At 32.3% G+C, this 14,372-nt stretch overlaps 1 protein-coding gene across 3 annotated transcripts in view; it reads left to right on the top strand.

Annotated features, from left to right (window-relative positions):
* The first annotated feature begins 2,457 nt into the window (after positions 1-2,457).
* The window catches only part of LOC108782868 (uncharacterized), an 86,787-nt gene continuing 74,872 nt past the window's right edge, over positions 2,458-14,372 (top strand). The window contains exons 1-2 of one of the 3 annotated variants that reach the window (XM_018551253.1): positions 2,458-2,500; positions 11,339-11,432. In XM_018551253.1, coding sequence (XP_018406755.1) covers positions 11,390-11,432 — 43 coding nt within the window. In that variant the 5' untranslated portion in view covers positions 2,458-2,500; positions 11,339-11,389. Of the gene's footprint in view, positions 2,501-4,394; positions 4,802-11,338; positions 11,436-14,372 lie in introns of those variants that run through there. The other 2 variants (XM_018551252.1, XM_018551254.1) reach the window with 2 other exon arrangements.

Raw genomic sequence — 14,372 nt, 5'->3', positions numbered from 1 at the left:
AACGCTTAATGTAGGCAATAATAGAATTAACCAGTTAGACTCTTTCTTTTTTTTCCTTCCATTTCACGGAAAAGCTAGAGGAACTTTGATCGGTTGATTTTTTTATGAAATACATGCAAAAATCTGTAATGGGGTCTTAAGGCCTTTGAATGCAACCAATACCGTAATCGTGCATCAAGTGGCTATTTAATATAATTAGTTGGATCTAAAGATAAGAAAGAGAGAACCGCTAATTATATTCGACTTAGTCGCTCAATGAATAATTGTAACATAATGTAAAAAATGTCATACATCTTTGTTTAATCTATCTGTTTTTAATTCTTTGAAGTAGAAAAAACGAAAAATACATCGAGATTAAATTAAGTTATTAGAAATAGACATAAATCGTATTAATTCACAATGTTACGAAAAAATGCCTGCCTTATGTTAATCTGTTTGTATATTTACGTCATCATGCGAGATTTCCACGATCGAAATTCAAACTCGATGAAACTGTAACGTATCATTTGAAAATGTCGCACGATCAGTCACGTGATCGATGTAACTTTTCGTTGTTGAACAATAGCGACCCTGTTATTTCACGTGCCGTAATCGAGAATCAGTTTGAAAACGGTAGCTGCATTTTACTCTTCATGGAAATGGTACTGTACGTAATTAAAAGTGCTCACATGTGTTAAAATCAGTTAAATGAATAACACGAGATCGGCGCATGTCATCTCGCGTATCAAAAAGCATTATTATTAATTAAATCTCTCTAAATCTCATAGTTTAATTTCGTGCAATGTTGATTAGAAATCTAATTGAAGTTACCGTTATTCTCTCCCGCATCAATCGTGAGTCACATTTGTATTTAGTCTCATATACGGAAAGAACGATTTTGCTGTGTGATATATCATTAAAAAATTTAGCTATTACATAAAGATGGAGTTGAGATGGATTGTAACGAGATGAAAATTATAAAAAAGTGTGAAAATTTATTAGAATATTTATATAATTTCATTGATCACAACGCCTAAGGTTTGTTCTTTCTAGCTAAAAAGCACGGTTCATCTTATTTCCTTTTCTCGCTCCACATTGGAGAGAAAAAAGAGAAAAGATAAATCGTGAAGAAGTTAAGCTAAAAAGAAAATTTGCTCACTTATTTAAAAATTGTCATTTCGTTTCAATGAGATACACAAACGATCCTCAGATGTAAAAATTTTTTCGTTGGACTATTAAAATAATTAAGTAGGAAATTCAAACATGATAAACAACGTTGCCAAAAATTGTCGATATTTTAGCAACAAAATTATTTTCAGATCTTATAACTAAATTTTTAGATAAATAGGAAACCGTTTTTTCTGTGTGCCGTGTTGTGCGTATCGCGCAATCGAAATTACGCGTATTCGAATTTCACGTCTCTCTTTCGTGTTTTACAAACGATATTTCTCTCTCGGAAATGAATCTGGTGTGCAAATTGTGTCGTCAAATTGCATATCGAATTGTCAATAGCTCGTCGAGTGCTGCGCGAATCGTGTTGGAAGTGTCGTTGAAGGAGAAACAGCGTGAAGTCGCTCGGCGATCATCGCTTGTCGCCAACTTCGTATCGCTCGTCAACGTTAGTACATACATCTTTACTGTGTCACGTCGCATCACATTTTCTGATAATGTAGTAAGTTCGTCCATTCTCGCGCGTGTAAAGAAATACCGGGCGCGTCTAATCGTAGACACGACAGGCAACGGTCATTCATACATCCGAGTGTCGCCTCGCGTCAGATGAATCTCGCACGTCGAGGAAGGTTAACGCGCGTTTCGCATTGTATAACCTCTATAACCGACGCGCGAACTGTGCGAGTCGTGGATGTATGTATCTCGGGAGTATCGAATAAGCTGAATTGTGTGTCATGCGATATTGTTGTAGTTTTACTGTTCGTTCCATGTGTCTTTACTTGAAAATAATCATCAGGAAAATTGTTGCGTAGTCGTGACGTTCTCTCTCTCTCTCTCTCTCGGATGATTACATAGTAGATTATAAGTTAGTAGATAAAATGTTGAAAGTATTCCAAAAAATTTTTTTATTTTATATTCCTGATTTTTATTGGTACATTTAAACTTACATTTGTGTGTGTTATATTTTTATTTCCCTCACAGACATTTAATACTGTCTAATTTATCATAGATATATTGAAATATATTAGATAATTAATTACTTATTTTGATACTAAAAACACTAAATTAAATAAGTAATTTATTAAAATAAATGGTACTGTTTTTTAATATTAAATTAGTTAATTTTATAGACTTTACAAGGGATGAGATACGTATAAAGGAATGTGGGTAAAAATAAAACATATTTAAATAAACTGTGCGTGCACAATATTTCTTTTCCTTTTTTAGGATCATATTTATAGAAAACTGTACCAAGGATACCATCCTATTTATCAATTTAAAGCGAGCGATGTCAATCTCTACTCTGCTACTGAAACGTCACTGAACGAGGAAAGAGGAAGAAAGCGTCGTGGTAAGATAATACGAAGCGAAGTATTTATCGGTTAACTCGTCGTCTCAGAGGGAGGTAGGGGGAGATATCATTGGGAGGGATTGAGTAAACATTTCTCGGGGGCATGCGAATGAACAATTGGGTATCTAAACACGATGAGTGGAATTATGCGCAAACATCTCGTACGACAACACGACGTCTAAGTGTTCAGGGGAAAAAAGAGTTAACGCTCTCGCGAAAGTATCAATATGCATAAGGGCCCCCGATATTGCCTCGAATCACCCAGAGTAGATATATAGATGTAACGAGTCATGAATTATGAATCATTCGACGAAGAGCAGTGTTTTCTCGATTTCCTCACGGCGAGTCTGCCGGCGAAAGAATAAAAGTAAGTCCCGGTATCGAAAGTTAATGAATATTTAGTCACGATTATTACTACGCAAAGATTTCTTCACAACGAATAATTAAAGGTCTCATCGAGTCAGATCCTCTCAAATTTGATTCCAGAAGGCTTAATCGTGGACCCTTTTAACTCATCTATTCGAGTTACTGCGTTAGGTAACGCAATAAATGTAGAAATAGACAAGATTAGAACGATGTCGTACTATAAAAGTGTGATATGGTAGAAAAGTTAAGCGATATTGCCTTTCAGTCTTTTATATTTGAGTGATTGTTGCTCTTATATTCAGATGTCGTTAACGTCTACAACATAAATATACGTTAATGCACCGTAACGATAATATTATACTGAGGTTTTAATATTTTATGCACTTTAATAGGTAACGAGTGCGTCGTAACATTTTTAAACTCGATCGCGCGAGTTGTAGAGAATATTCCCATGAAAATTTCCTCTAATACGTTTTCTCCTGTTCTCTGGTCATAAAAACAAGGTAAATGTTTAAGAACAAATACGACTGTAAAATTAAATACAGTAAAAACAAAAATTACAAGTTATTGGACTCTGTATAGAATGTAATAATATTGATCTTGTCAATTTTTTAAATCAGAATATTTTTCTGTCTTATTTTTTATAAATCTTTATTAATCTCGTCCTCTGGGATTGGTACATTTAGTCAATATTGTATAATATTATATATATATATATATAGTTAATATTATATTGCCTACATAAGTGTTATAAATTTATCCCCAATTAATTAACGCGTTCTCTCTCTTTCTCTCCCTCCCTCTTTTTCTTTCGTTTTATCTCATTCGTAATCGATAACTTGATAATATTTAAAATTTATTTGTATATTGAAAAAAAATTGTTCATTTGACTAAATTAATTTAACTTATTCTTTTAAATTAATTTAGTTGTCTTTATTTCTTTCGTTAAAGAATATGTTTTTAAGTTAAATATAATATTATATATATTCTCCACCGAAAGAAATAATGATCAATTAAGTTAATTCAGTCAAATAAAACATTATTTTAATGTGCAATATTTAAATTAGACTTAATTTCTTGATGTTTTTTCTTCTAATATTTGATCAATTTGAATTGATCCTATCGACTGATGCTATTTATCGGCGTACGAGCTTATATATATTAATTCTTTGGTACTCACTCTATCGATAAACTTGTAGCTTATTATATTGGCAGTTAGTAAAAGGAAAATTTTATTCATTAATACGCATCTAAAGAAGTCATTTTAGGAAATGTCAAATTTTGAAAACAGTAAACTTCTAACTTTGAATTACTATGGATAAGTTCACTTAGATTAGTTTTTTAAAAAACACTTACGTAGCTTTTTTCAATTGCTGGTAGATCGTATCGATGCAAGGATTCTACATTATCAACCTTGTTGCTGATCTATTCTTAAAATTTATGCCAGAGGACGTGCAGCGCCGTGTCGTTTAGCAAAGGTTGCGGGGCGCAGGAGCACGAACGTCGTCCTTCGGGTTGCCATCCAGTAGGAGTTTAGTCGGTGCCGGTCGGTCCCGAGAGCCGTTCATATTCTGCGGGACACAAAAATCTAAAATGGCAAGAGACATGTACATTTGATAGGGTAGTCCACTCGACAAATGAGAAAACCGATTCGGTTTTAGCACAACACACGATAATGAGCGAGTGAAAACGAGAAAAAAGAGAGGGGGAGAGAGAGGGAGAGAGAGAATCGCGATGAACGAACAGATATCGATGCAACATCAGTCGCGTATCTTCTGAGCGGGAGAAAGGGGTGCGATCCTACCCTCTTCTCGCGTACGGTAAAATCGCCGAGAGAAGAGTAGCAGATCGAGAGTGGACTACTAGTTGTGCTGTGTGACGGAAGTTACGCGCTTTCGACGGTATGTCCGTGATGAGTTACAACGCTAGATAAAGGTGAGTAATTAATATTAACTCCCGTTCCTGCAGAGTTATTAGGTATAGTACCTCTGAGTCTAAGAGGAATCTCAATTTCGTAAAGAATTAGTTTCGAGCGTTGTTGAAGAAACGAGAAATTTGTCAGGTACACTTGTCTTGATGTTGAATTAATTGCGTTAGAAAATTGAATTAAGAATTTCTTTTACCTTTAGCAAAAAATTGTATATATGTATATATAAGTAGCAGGATTTTTTTTAACAGAGAAAAATATTCGGACATAAAATAGAGAGAAAATTATGTTCAATGTTTAAATTTTTCTAATGCTATTCTTTCTTATAACTAGAATTTTTTTGTTTGAGCAATAGTAGCAATTCTAAAATAGTTTTTTTATTAGAATATCAACGCTTTACAATGGTGCGTTGAAATTTTGGCGAATGTAACATTTATAGAAAAATAGTATATCAAGTAATGAATCATTGTTAAAATTAATACTTTAAAATAATTGTGTGTAAATAATAATAATGTAAAAATTAGATTAATTAAATATGATAAGAAACGCGCGCGCGCGTAATAAAGAACGAGAAACACTATTAAGTTGAAACGATTGTGAAAATACAGAAAAATGTTATGGTAAGTCTATGAGTTTTGAGTAAGAACATAATAAAGGAGATGAAAGAATAAAAGTTTGAAGTATTGGTGAAAGGTTGTCCTTAGTTGATTTTAACTTTTAGTATGAATGGAGAAATGAGAAACGAGAGGAATACTTTTCTCGATAATCTCGAGGCAGTGAATTCTTACAATTGAAAACGATTGTAGTTTTTCTCTTATGATTTATATTAAAACGGATGAGATTTTGAATTGATAATATTAAATTTTTTTAAATATCGTAAATGCAAACAATTATGTACTTGCTGAATTATCATAAATAGAACGCTCTTATAGTAGAAGATAAAAAATGATGATTAATCGATTATTTGCCTTTATTTTACTATATTGGAAGATTGATACAAAACGGACAGTGGTCATTTATTAAACTTAAGAATACCTATATAGACGAGGCTATATTTTATTTTACATTAATTGTAATATTTTACAAGACATGCACGTATACTAAAATTTCATAAGGAAGACATATATATACACACACATTAGAATTATATGACAATTAATATAACGTATTATTATATAATGCATAACATGATAATTATATAACTTCATATATAATACATACAAAAATTGGAATAACGCAAAAATTTTAGTTAAATTTTATTTTTTATAACGCATACTTGTCATAGATACGTGAAAAGATATTGCAAGAATGCGTTGGAATTTATTTTGAAAAGAATAGAAATTGCATATTTATATACATATTTTATAATATTATATACGTTTAATGACAAATTATTTGCTTGAAGTAGTATAATTCCGTTGTATTTTACAAAATATTCTGTAAAAGAATATTGTGTGCGTATATACACACAACGCTTATTACGCTATTATACTATATATATTTTATACATACAAGAATAGCTAATATCACAAAGAATCGTGTATTACCCGTACGGTATTATAGTCTTTTTTCACGAATTTTATTTACAACTCCTAACTCGAGTTATCCGAGAATTTATAAATACGTCAAGGATTTTCTCACTAGTGCACAAAGAAAGAAAAGAGTTGTTGAAGGGGATCAACATAAATTTTACGATTTATTGGTTTCCACAAGATAGCCAGTATTATCAAATTCGATTTAGCGACACACTCAAGGCTTTATTCGATCTGATTTATTGGCATGGGTATTAAGTTTCGTTAGTTTTTGTTAGATAGGCTAGTTATTCTGCATAAAAAGCAGTTTTATTGAAATATCTAAAAATATAGGTAAATATTTGATAAAGATCTGGAAATAATTATAAGAATCTCAAGCAATGCTGTAAACAATTTGGACATTCTAGCAATCAGTTTGAGTAACCTACATTATTAGTTTGATAGAGAAGAGAGAGAGTCCAATAAAATTATTTTTATTTGGTTAAATTTTTACTTTAGCAAAACTGTTCTTTTCGTGTGTGAGTAAGTAACATTCTTAATATTCCTGTGAAAATAATTTAAGAAAATTCAATTAATTTTTCAATGGTGAAATGTTGCCATCTGTCTTTCGTTCGACGGACAGTGTTAATCCCTTTCTATCGATAATAATCATCTCTTTTGCAACAATCACATCAGTATATAATACCATATAATTTGAGGAATAAGTTTATATTAAAGAGACATACATATGTATATACATTGCATTTTATAATTATATGTATTGTAATTAATTTATATTGATATTTTTTTTTACAAAGAAAAACACTTCAAAAAAAGAAAAATGGTCAAATTAAAACAATACGTAGATCATTGACATGCCAGTAATCTTACATCAGTCAATAATACCAAAGTGCCATGAATGTTACATTTCTTCGGTTTTCCGGTGTTTGCTCTTCGATCGTTCCACTTCCTGAATTTTTCTCTTCGATTTTAGCTCGCAACCGTAACGTAAATTAGACCAACCGGTCGGTCTATCGCGCGAAAAGTTCCGCACCGCATGCGACGAACGCGTCGCCGAGAGGAAATTGTCGGATTCAGCCGGAAATTGCGAAATTCTTCGATAGCAGCGATCTCCAGGCTCGATCGCGGCTCTTGCATAGTTGCGAGCTGTTCCTGTCTTTCCTTTCCCAGGATGTACAATGCATCGTATAGATCTTTCGTTCTGTAGCAAGGATTTCATCTCTCGATTACATCATTTCGCTCCTCGACCGGTTTAATGAAGGTCTCGTTGATACCTTTCACCAAGATATCGAATCATCAAAGAGCAGTCTCCGATCTCTTATCAATGTCCGATAGACGTACCAGCGAGATCATGCCAGGCAGGATTGGAAAATCCTCTTCGCGAAGATAAGTCGAAAAGGAAGAAGGACTTTCTCGGGTCACGTTTACTCGCGTTATAGTGCAGTACATATGATATGACATATATACGTGGTTAGTTTTTTTATAAGCCTGTAGAGAGAGATCAAGATATTTTTACGACGCATTCGAATGCAAGGATTTGTAGTTTAGTGTCTCTTTGCGCTTCTTATTCTTTGTTAATTAAAAATTTATAATAATTGTGAGAAGTAAATTAACATTGATAAAAATAAGAAATTGTAAAATGTACATGCAATTATACAATTAAAATAATATTTTAATAACATTTAATATATAAAATTAATAGGTTTAATAAAGATTAGCACGTAAAGTAATAATATTAAACTTGTATTCGGTTTAATGTTTACCGACTTCTTTCTAGTGATAGCTAGTGTAATCAATCGTTTTCTCAAAAAGCTTTGAAAATGTAGCTGTGATAGCAAATAGTAAAAATATATGCTTGTATGGATAAAACCACAGATAGAACGAGCCATTTGTATGTTTCTTTTTTATTAGATGCTTCAGAACTATTGAATCTGTCTCATTTATAGCATCAGGTTTCCATACTGTTTGCTTATTCGTCGAAAAGAATTCGCGGTACAATAGTCTTTTTTATCTGTTTAATAATATAGGCATATATTAAAAATGTATCTTGATTTTTTAAAGGCATATAACTATACGAATTAGCAAGAAATATGTTTTAATTTTTTGACGAAGAGAATCGTATGAAAAGAAATGATTGAACAATAATGATTGAATATATATATATATATATATAATTTAGAGAAATTTATTTTATATAAATATTTAAAAAAGAAAAAAGAATTGGTATTTGTTAGTAACGTAGAAATATATATTTATATTATTAAAAAATATCATATAAGTAATTGATACGTTAAATAATTTAATAAAGAAATTTCCAAAATTTATTAAGATATGATATATAGATATATGTTAATGAAAAGAGCTTTTGGAATATTTAGAAAGGTATTTTAATAAATAATCCAAAAGAGCATTTTAGATTTTGTAGTAACGTATTTAGAGCTGTATTATATTAAGAAATAAATGCACTTTTTTCAGACAATAGAATTATTATAAATTATTAGACAAGACTCTTCGTTTAAATACTATGTCATCATGATTATTCATTTGCTTGAAATGTAGTCAGCTATATTTTAGACTTGATATTCAATGCAACTTGTTAGGAACGAGAACAGAGAATACGATGATAGTGTTCCAATAAGTTTTCAACGCGAAATTGAAATCCTGCGAGCGTAAACTCGTTACTTATTCGTCCGGAAGCGCCGTAACAGCGTTGCGAAACTCTCTCGGTCGGAATGGTGTAGCGTGTTGTATCCTCGATCGTTTAACGTGAGAGCGTGTTGGGCCCTATCACGCTCGTTTCCCTCGTGGCCTGAAACTTAGGACCATCGTCGTCGCATCGACATGTTGCATATCGTTTATCCTTTAATTTACGTTCATATGTCATGTTCGTTTACTAAAATCACGAAAAGAAAAGAAAGGCAAATAGAATCATTAGGATACGATTTATTTAGCTCTAATTTTGTCTTACAGTTGTTTTTCGAATCTTCTTTTTTCTCCTTACATTTAACAAAAATATTCAAATTTTTTTATATATTTTTTAAATCTCTTTTCTACATTGATATTTTGGAAAATTCAAGGAGAAAGTATATGATAAATTCTTTGCATCTTTTACAGAAAATGATTTAACATCATATACCTCAAATATATTTCAAAAAATTAATATTGGAATTTAGCAGTTTAGTTTTTTCAAGAATAAAGGGATTCTATGGGATTAAATATACATCTTGATTTAGAAACAAGTACCAATTTCTGTTGTATATATTGTTACAGTCAAAGTGTTAACTTTAGTCAATGTACACATTTACTATATGTAAATTAACACTTTAACTGTAACAATAGATATAGTAAATGTGTACATTGACTACAAGCAGGCTACAGTAAATGTATGCATTTACCGAGTTAACACTGACTGTGACAATATGATATAATTGTAAAATATTTTTATATCAACAGTAAAGAGAGAAAACAGTAAAATTATAGGAGATATGATTATCAATAAGTTCGTAAACATAATCGATTTATTGCAAAAAGTATTATAGAAATGTAAATACATAATATCAAGCAAAATTTTCATTGTTGATTTTTTCAATCTCTTTCCGTTCACAAATTTATGGTCCACGATTAGAAGAATAGAGAAAGAAATAAAGAGAATCACACGCGTCTCCGTTTTATATTATTAACAGAGTCATTCTTCATCGATGGCACGTACCAGCATGATATCTACAATAATATTGTATATCTATGTTACACATGCAATGTGTGGGTAACAATTCCTTTCCAAATGCATTATATATCTATGTATAATTGAAGCATTTCACACTTTGTTACCGATTTTCTAATTACGGTCTTAAATGACTAAAATATATCGTTCGGAATAATAATAGCAGCAAATCATTTTAAAACTTCGAACAATTGGAAGTATGTTATCAATTTGCGCTTTTATGTGATAATTACCTATATATTCTAGATTTTAATAAGACATTATTAATCTGGAACAAAATTAGTTCTACTGTCTCGACAATTTAAAAGGATCCCTTGACGTGACGTTACTAGTGTAGATTTCAGTGTCATCATGCCACAGTGATGCATGCGTAAATTTGATCCGGCCTGGAACAAGAGATGGTGCCACAAAGGCTCGTGAAATTCAAAATTGCGAACAAGAGATTCTCTTTTCTTTCTCTCTTGTTTCCCCTCTTGGTATATAATATTGTGCTCGTGAGTATCAGGTTTACGTTGCTTTAAACTGAAGTTACAGACGGTCGAGAGAATTGCCCTTATCACATTTTTAGAAGAACACTATTATTGAGTTATATTATTGAAAAGATTGTTCTTTTCTTTTTATGTATGAGTATATAATTAGTGTGAAGAATAAATAGTTCGACAAATACTCGTAATAACGAGAGTTAATTATAACTATCATGTTTATACGTTTTAGAGAAACTTGTACACTCAATGAGTGGTCGTAAAAGGCACGTAAAGTGAATGATTTTGTTTTATCTAAACTCTTTTTACTTAATAAATGTTGTGTGCGAGACTCTTTAACGTATCTTTCTCGTTTATGACGTCACAATTCCAATATGGTCGCGACGAGTTAGGAGCTTAAGAGCTTTAAAAATGTTTCAAAATAATACTCAATCCGCAAATATTATTTTATCTATTTATAAACTGTATTGAACTTGACACTACGATCATTGTATAAACAATGAACACTTGTACATATGATGTTTTTCGTAATCGGGGAAAAAAATTACGATTGCAATTTCATATCACACAGTCGGAATCTCGTTTATCTTTTGTGACCGGTTTTATAGATCAGTGCGGAAAACAGAAATCATATTTACACGGTGGAATAAAAGGAATTATATGACTGGCACAGGGATAGCTAGACGTTCATATATGTATCTATACGCGCGCCCGCACACACGCACGCACATATATATTCATTGTACGTATTGTATAAAATAAATATATATACATAACGAAATAATGGAATATTTTGCAATTGGATTCCAGGTGGGACCGAAGGAACAAGCATCTTATCTTGAAGCAGCGGAAGACGGAAATATGGGAAAAGGGGATAAGAGAGGTGTTACACAGCGCAGTGATGGTGGTGAGTTTGTTCCATTAAACGGTCTTTAATCGAATATTGTTTGTTCCATTAATAATTTAAAGCGTGGATGAAAATAAGGGAAATATAGATTGGTAATACATGCCAAGTTAAATACTTTTATCGATGACTGCAATTCAAAATTATTAACAAGGATTAAAATTTTGAATAATATTTTTATCAATTTAAAAAACAATATCCACACATAAAATTTTAGAAAAAATCTAAACAAAATCGTCTAGATTTTGCATTTTTTGGAAGATTGAAACAAAAGCAAATATAATACAATATATGTATTAAAAGTGTTCATATTTGTTGGTTCCTCTAAATTAAAAAAGTAGATGGTGTGTGTTACAACTCTCATCTTCTTCGTGATTAGAATATTTTCTACAAGATATATTTCTAGTGCAAAACCAAAATTTACGCAATTCAGTTAGAAACGACAGATTTTCTCTTTCGCTTAAAAATCACCTATTTCCAGCCAGTTATACTCGTATTTCGCAACACATCCGCTTTACGCTCAAAATCGTGATCAAAGGAATCCCACAAACTGGAAACACTTTGACACGCATGTAGAACGACCAGAGAACATTTTGTTTGTCGCTCGAGCTAGGCAAAGGTAACATTGGACAATCGGAATTTCGATACGCGAATAACGTATCTCGTACGTTATCGACGTTATCTTGGAAAAGGAGTAGCATGTATTCGTATATCTATGTGTAGCGAAGAAATTGAATCGAAGGAGAAACGAGACAGGGAGACCACTCTGCGTACATTTGTGTTTCTACCCTTTTCCGCTTCCTTGATACAAGGTATGTCGTCACTACGTTACCTGTCGTTGTTTGCTCGTTGCATATTTGCAATACTACTCGTAGGAGATACCTCGATACCACGCGAGAGTGCTTGCTTGCCCTCTCGACTGTGCATACACTTACGACATTGTTGTATCCGGGATTTCGGTTCAGTCGTGTTTCCACTTCAATGCTGTTTGTTTCTCGATTTCATGTGTAAGCCATTTGTTAAAAACGAAACTCAACGTATAACGTGATATAAATTGAATACAAATTCACATTTTTAAATGGCTTAAAATAAGAATTATATGGTTAATTATCAATTAATCTTTCGTAAAAGATGAATTAATTATTAAGTCGATTGTATGTAAATTAAAATTTTGAACAGTTACGATATTATTAATAAGCTTGTTATGAAAATATTTTCCAAAAGATGATCGCCTCCAAAGACGAGTCATTTTTTCGAGATGGAATTCGTAAATTGCCTGAGAGATGGGAAAAAGTAGTAGCTAGCGATGGACAATACTTTAATTAATCTGTTCATTCATTTTGTTTTTCAATAAATGCATTTTTGAACACAAAAAACGGACCGAACTAATTTGTACTCCCAATATAAAATCAAAATAGCGAAATATACTCAATCATGCGAATACTTCTCTTATTGTTAGATACACACATTCGAAACAATGATGCATGGCTGATTTCGGCACAGTTTTACATATGAGAGAATCTGGAACATTTTCCGACATCCCTCTCGCTATTGAATTTTATTCATATTCTATGAATGAAAAGAGTGAAGATGGTGATGGATATTTCTGTATCCGTGAATGCCGCGATAATATTCGCAAAAGCAAAGTTTTGACACGATTTAAAAGATGTATTAATCGAGGTCACATGAACAATACCATATATTATTAGCAAATTAATCAATAATCAAAATATATGGTAAACATTCTATTTGATGTGTTTCTTTACACACATGCATAGAGTCCGCCAGAAGTTCCGGGCTACCTGAATAATTTCTGAATGGTTCGAGATATAGAATTGAAATTTACAAAGATACAATGGGATCATAAAATCTATCATTGAACCTCGAAAACACCTACTTTAACATTCCCGGGGAGAGAGGGGAGAAGGGGGCCTGAAAATCTTAAATGGCATGTGAAGTCGAATGAGGGCTCGTCATTTGAAAAAGCTTTTCGAGACGAAAACAACGCGGACTGACTGAAGTCTCTACGATTTTTTTTCGTAGAGTAATGATCATTTGAATATTGTTATTCCGAACAACTTGACAGTGTCCCATGCGTACGTAAAACGTATCGATAACGTTGTTATTTATGGTGTAAATAATTCGAAATGTTCACTATTCTTTGCTGCAGCTATTCTAAGTTTGCGGGCTTAGTCTCATTTGCTTTTTAAATGTCCCCAGTAAAAAAAGTCTAATGGGCTCAGATCTGGTGATCTCGATGGCCATTCTATTGTGCCTCTTCTACCAATCCATCGATCAGTAAAAACATCATTAAGAAAATTTCGAACCACCAGAAAAAAATGAGCTGAAGCTCCATCTTGCTGGAACCAAACATTCTGGAAAAGCTTCTTCAGCAATATCTTGAATAGCCGGTATCACTTGATTTTTTTAGCACAAATTTAATAATTATCTAAAGTTATGTTATCTTTAATGAAAAACGGTCCTATAATACGATTAAGCATTATTACACACACACACACACACACACACAAGAGATGTAACTCTTTCTTCTGAATAACAATGTTCAAATGATCATAACTCTATGAAAAAAAATCGTAGAGACCTCAGTCAGTCCACGTTGTTTTCGTCTCGAAAAGTTCTTTTAAATGAGCCCTCACTCGACCCCACATGCCATTTAAGATTTTCAGGCCCCCTTCTCCCCGGGAATGTTAAGATGTTTTTGAGATTCAGTGATAGATTTTATGATCTCATTATATCCCTGTGAATTTCAATTCTATATCTCGAACCATTCAGAAATTATTCAGGTGGCCTAAGACTTTTGGCAGACCCTGTATAGAATATATGTGCGTGCGTGCGTGCGTGATAGAGAACAAACTATTTATTGAAGATGTGAAATAATTATTTACATACAAACACACACATGCATACGTAATAAGAGAT

The sequence above is a fragment of the Cyphomyrmex costatus genome, unplaced genomic scaffold, assembly GCF_001594065.2.
Source record: "Cyphomyrmex costatus isolate MS0001 unplaced genomic scaffold, Ccosl1.0 scaffold135, whole genome shotgun sequence".
In the NCBI taxonomy this organism is placed as follows: Eukaryota; Metazoa; Arthropoda; class Insecta; order Hymenoptera; family Formicidae; genus Cyphomyrmex; species Cyphomyrmex costatus.
This window is presented reverse-complemented; position numbering and strand designations above follow the sequence as displayed.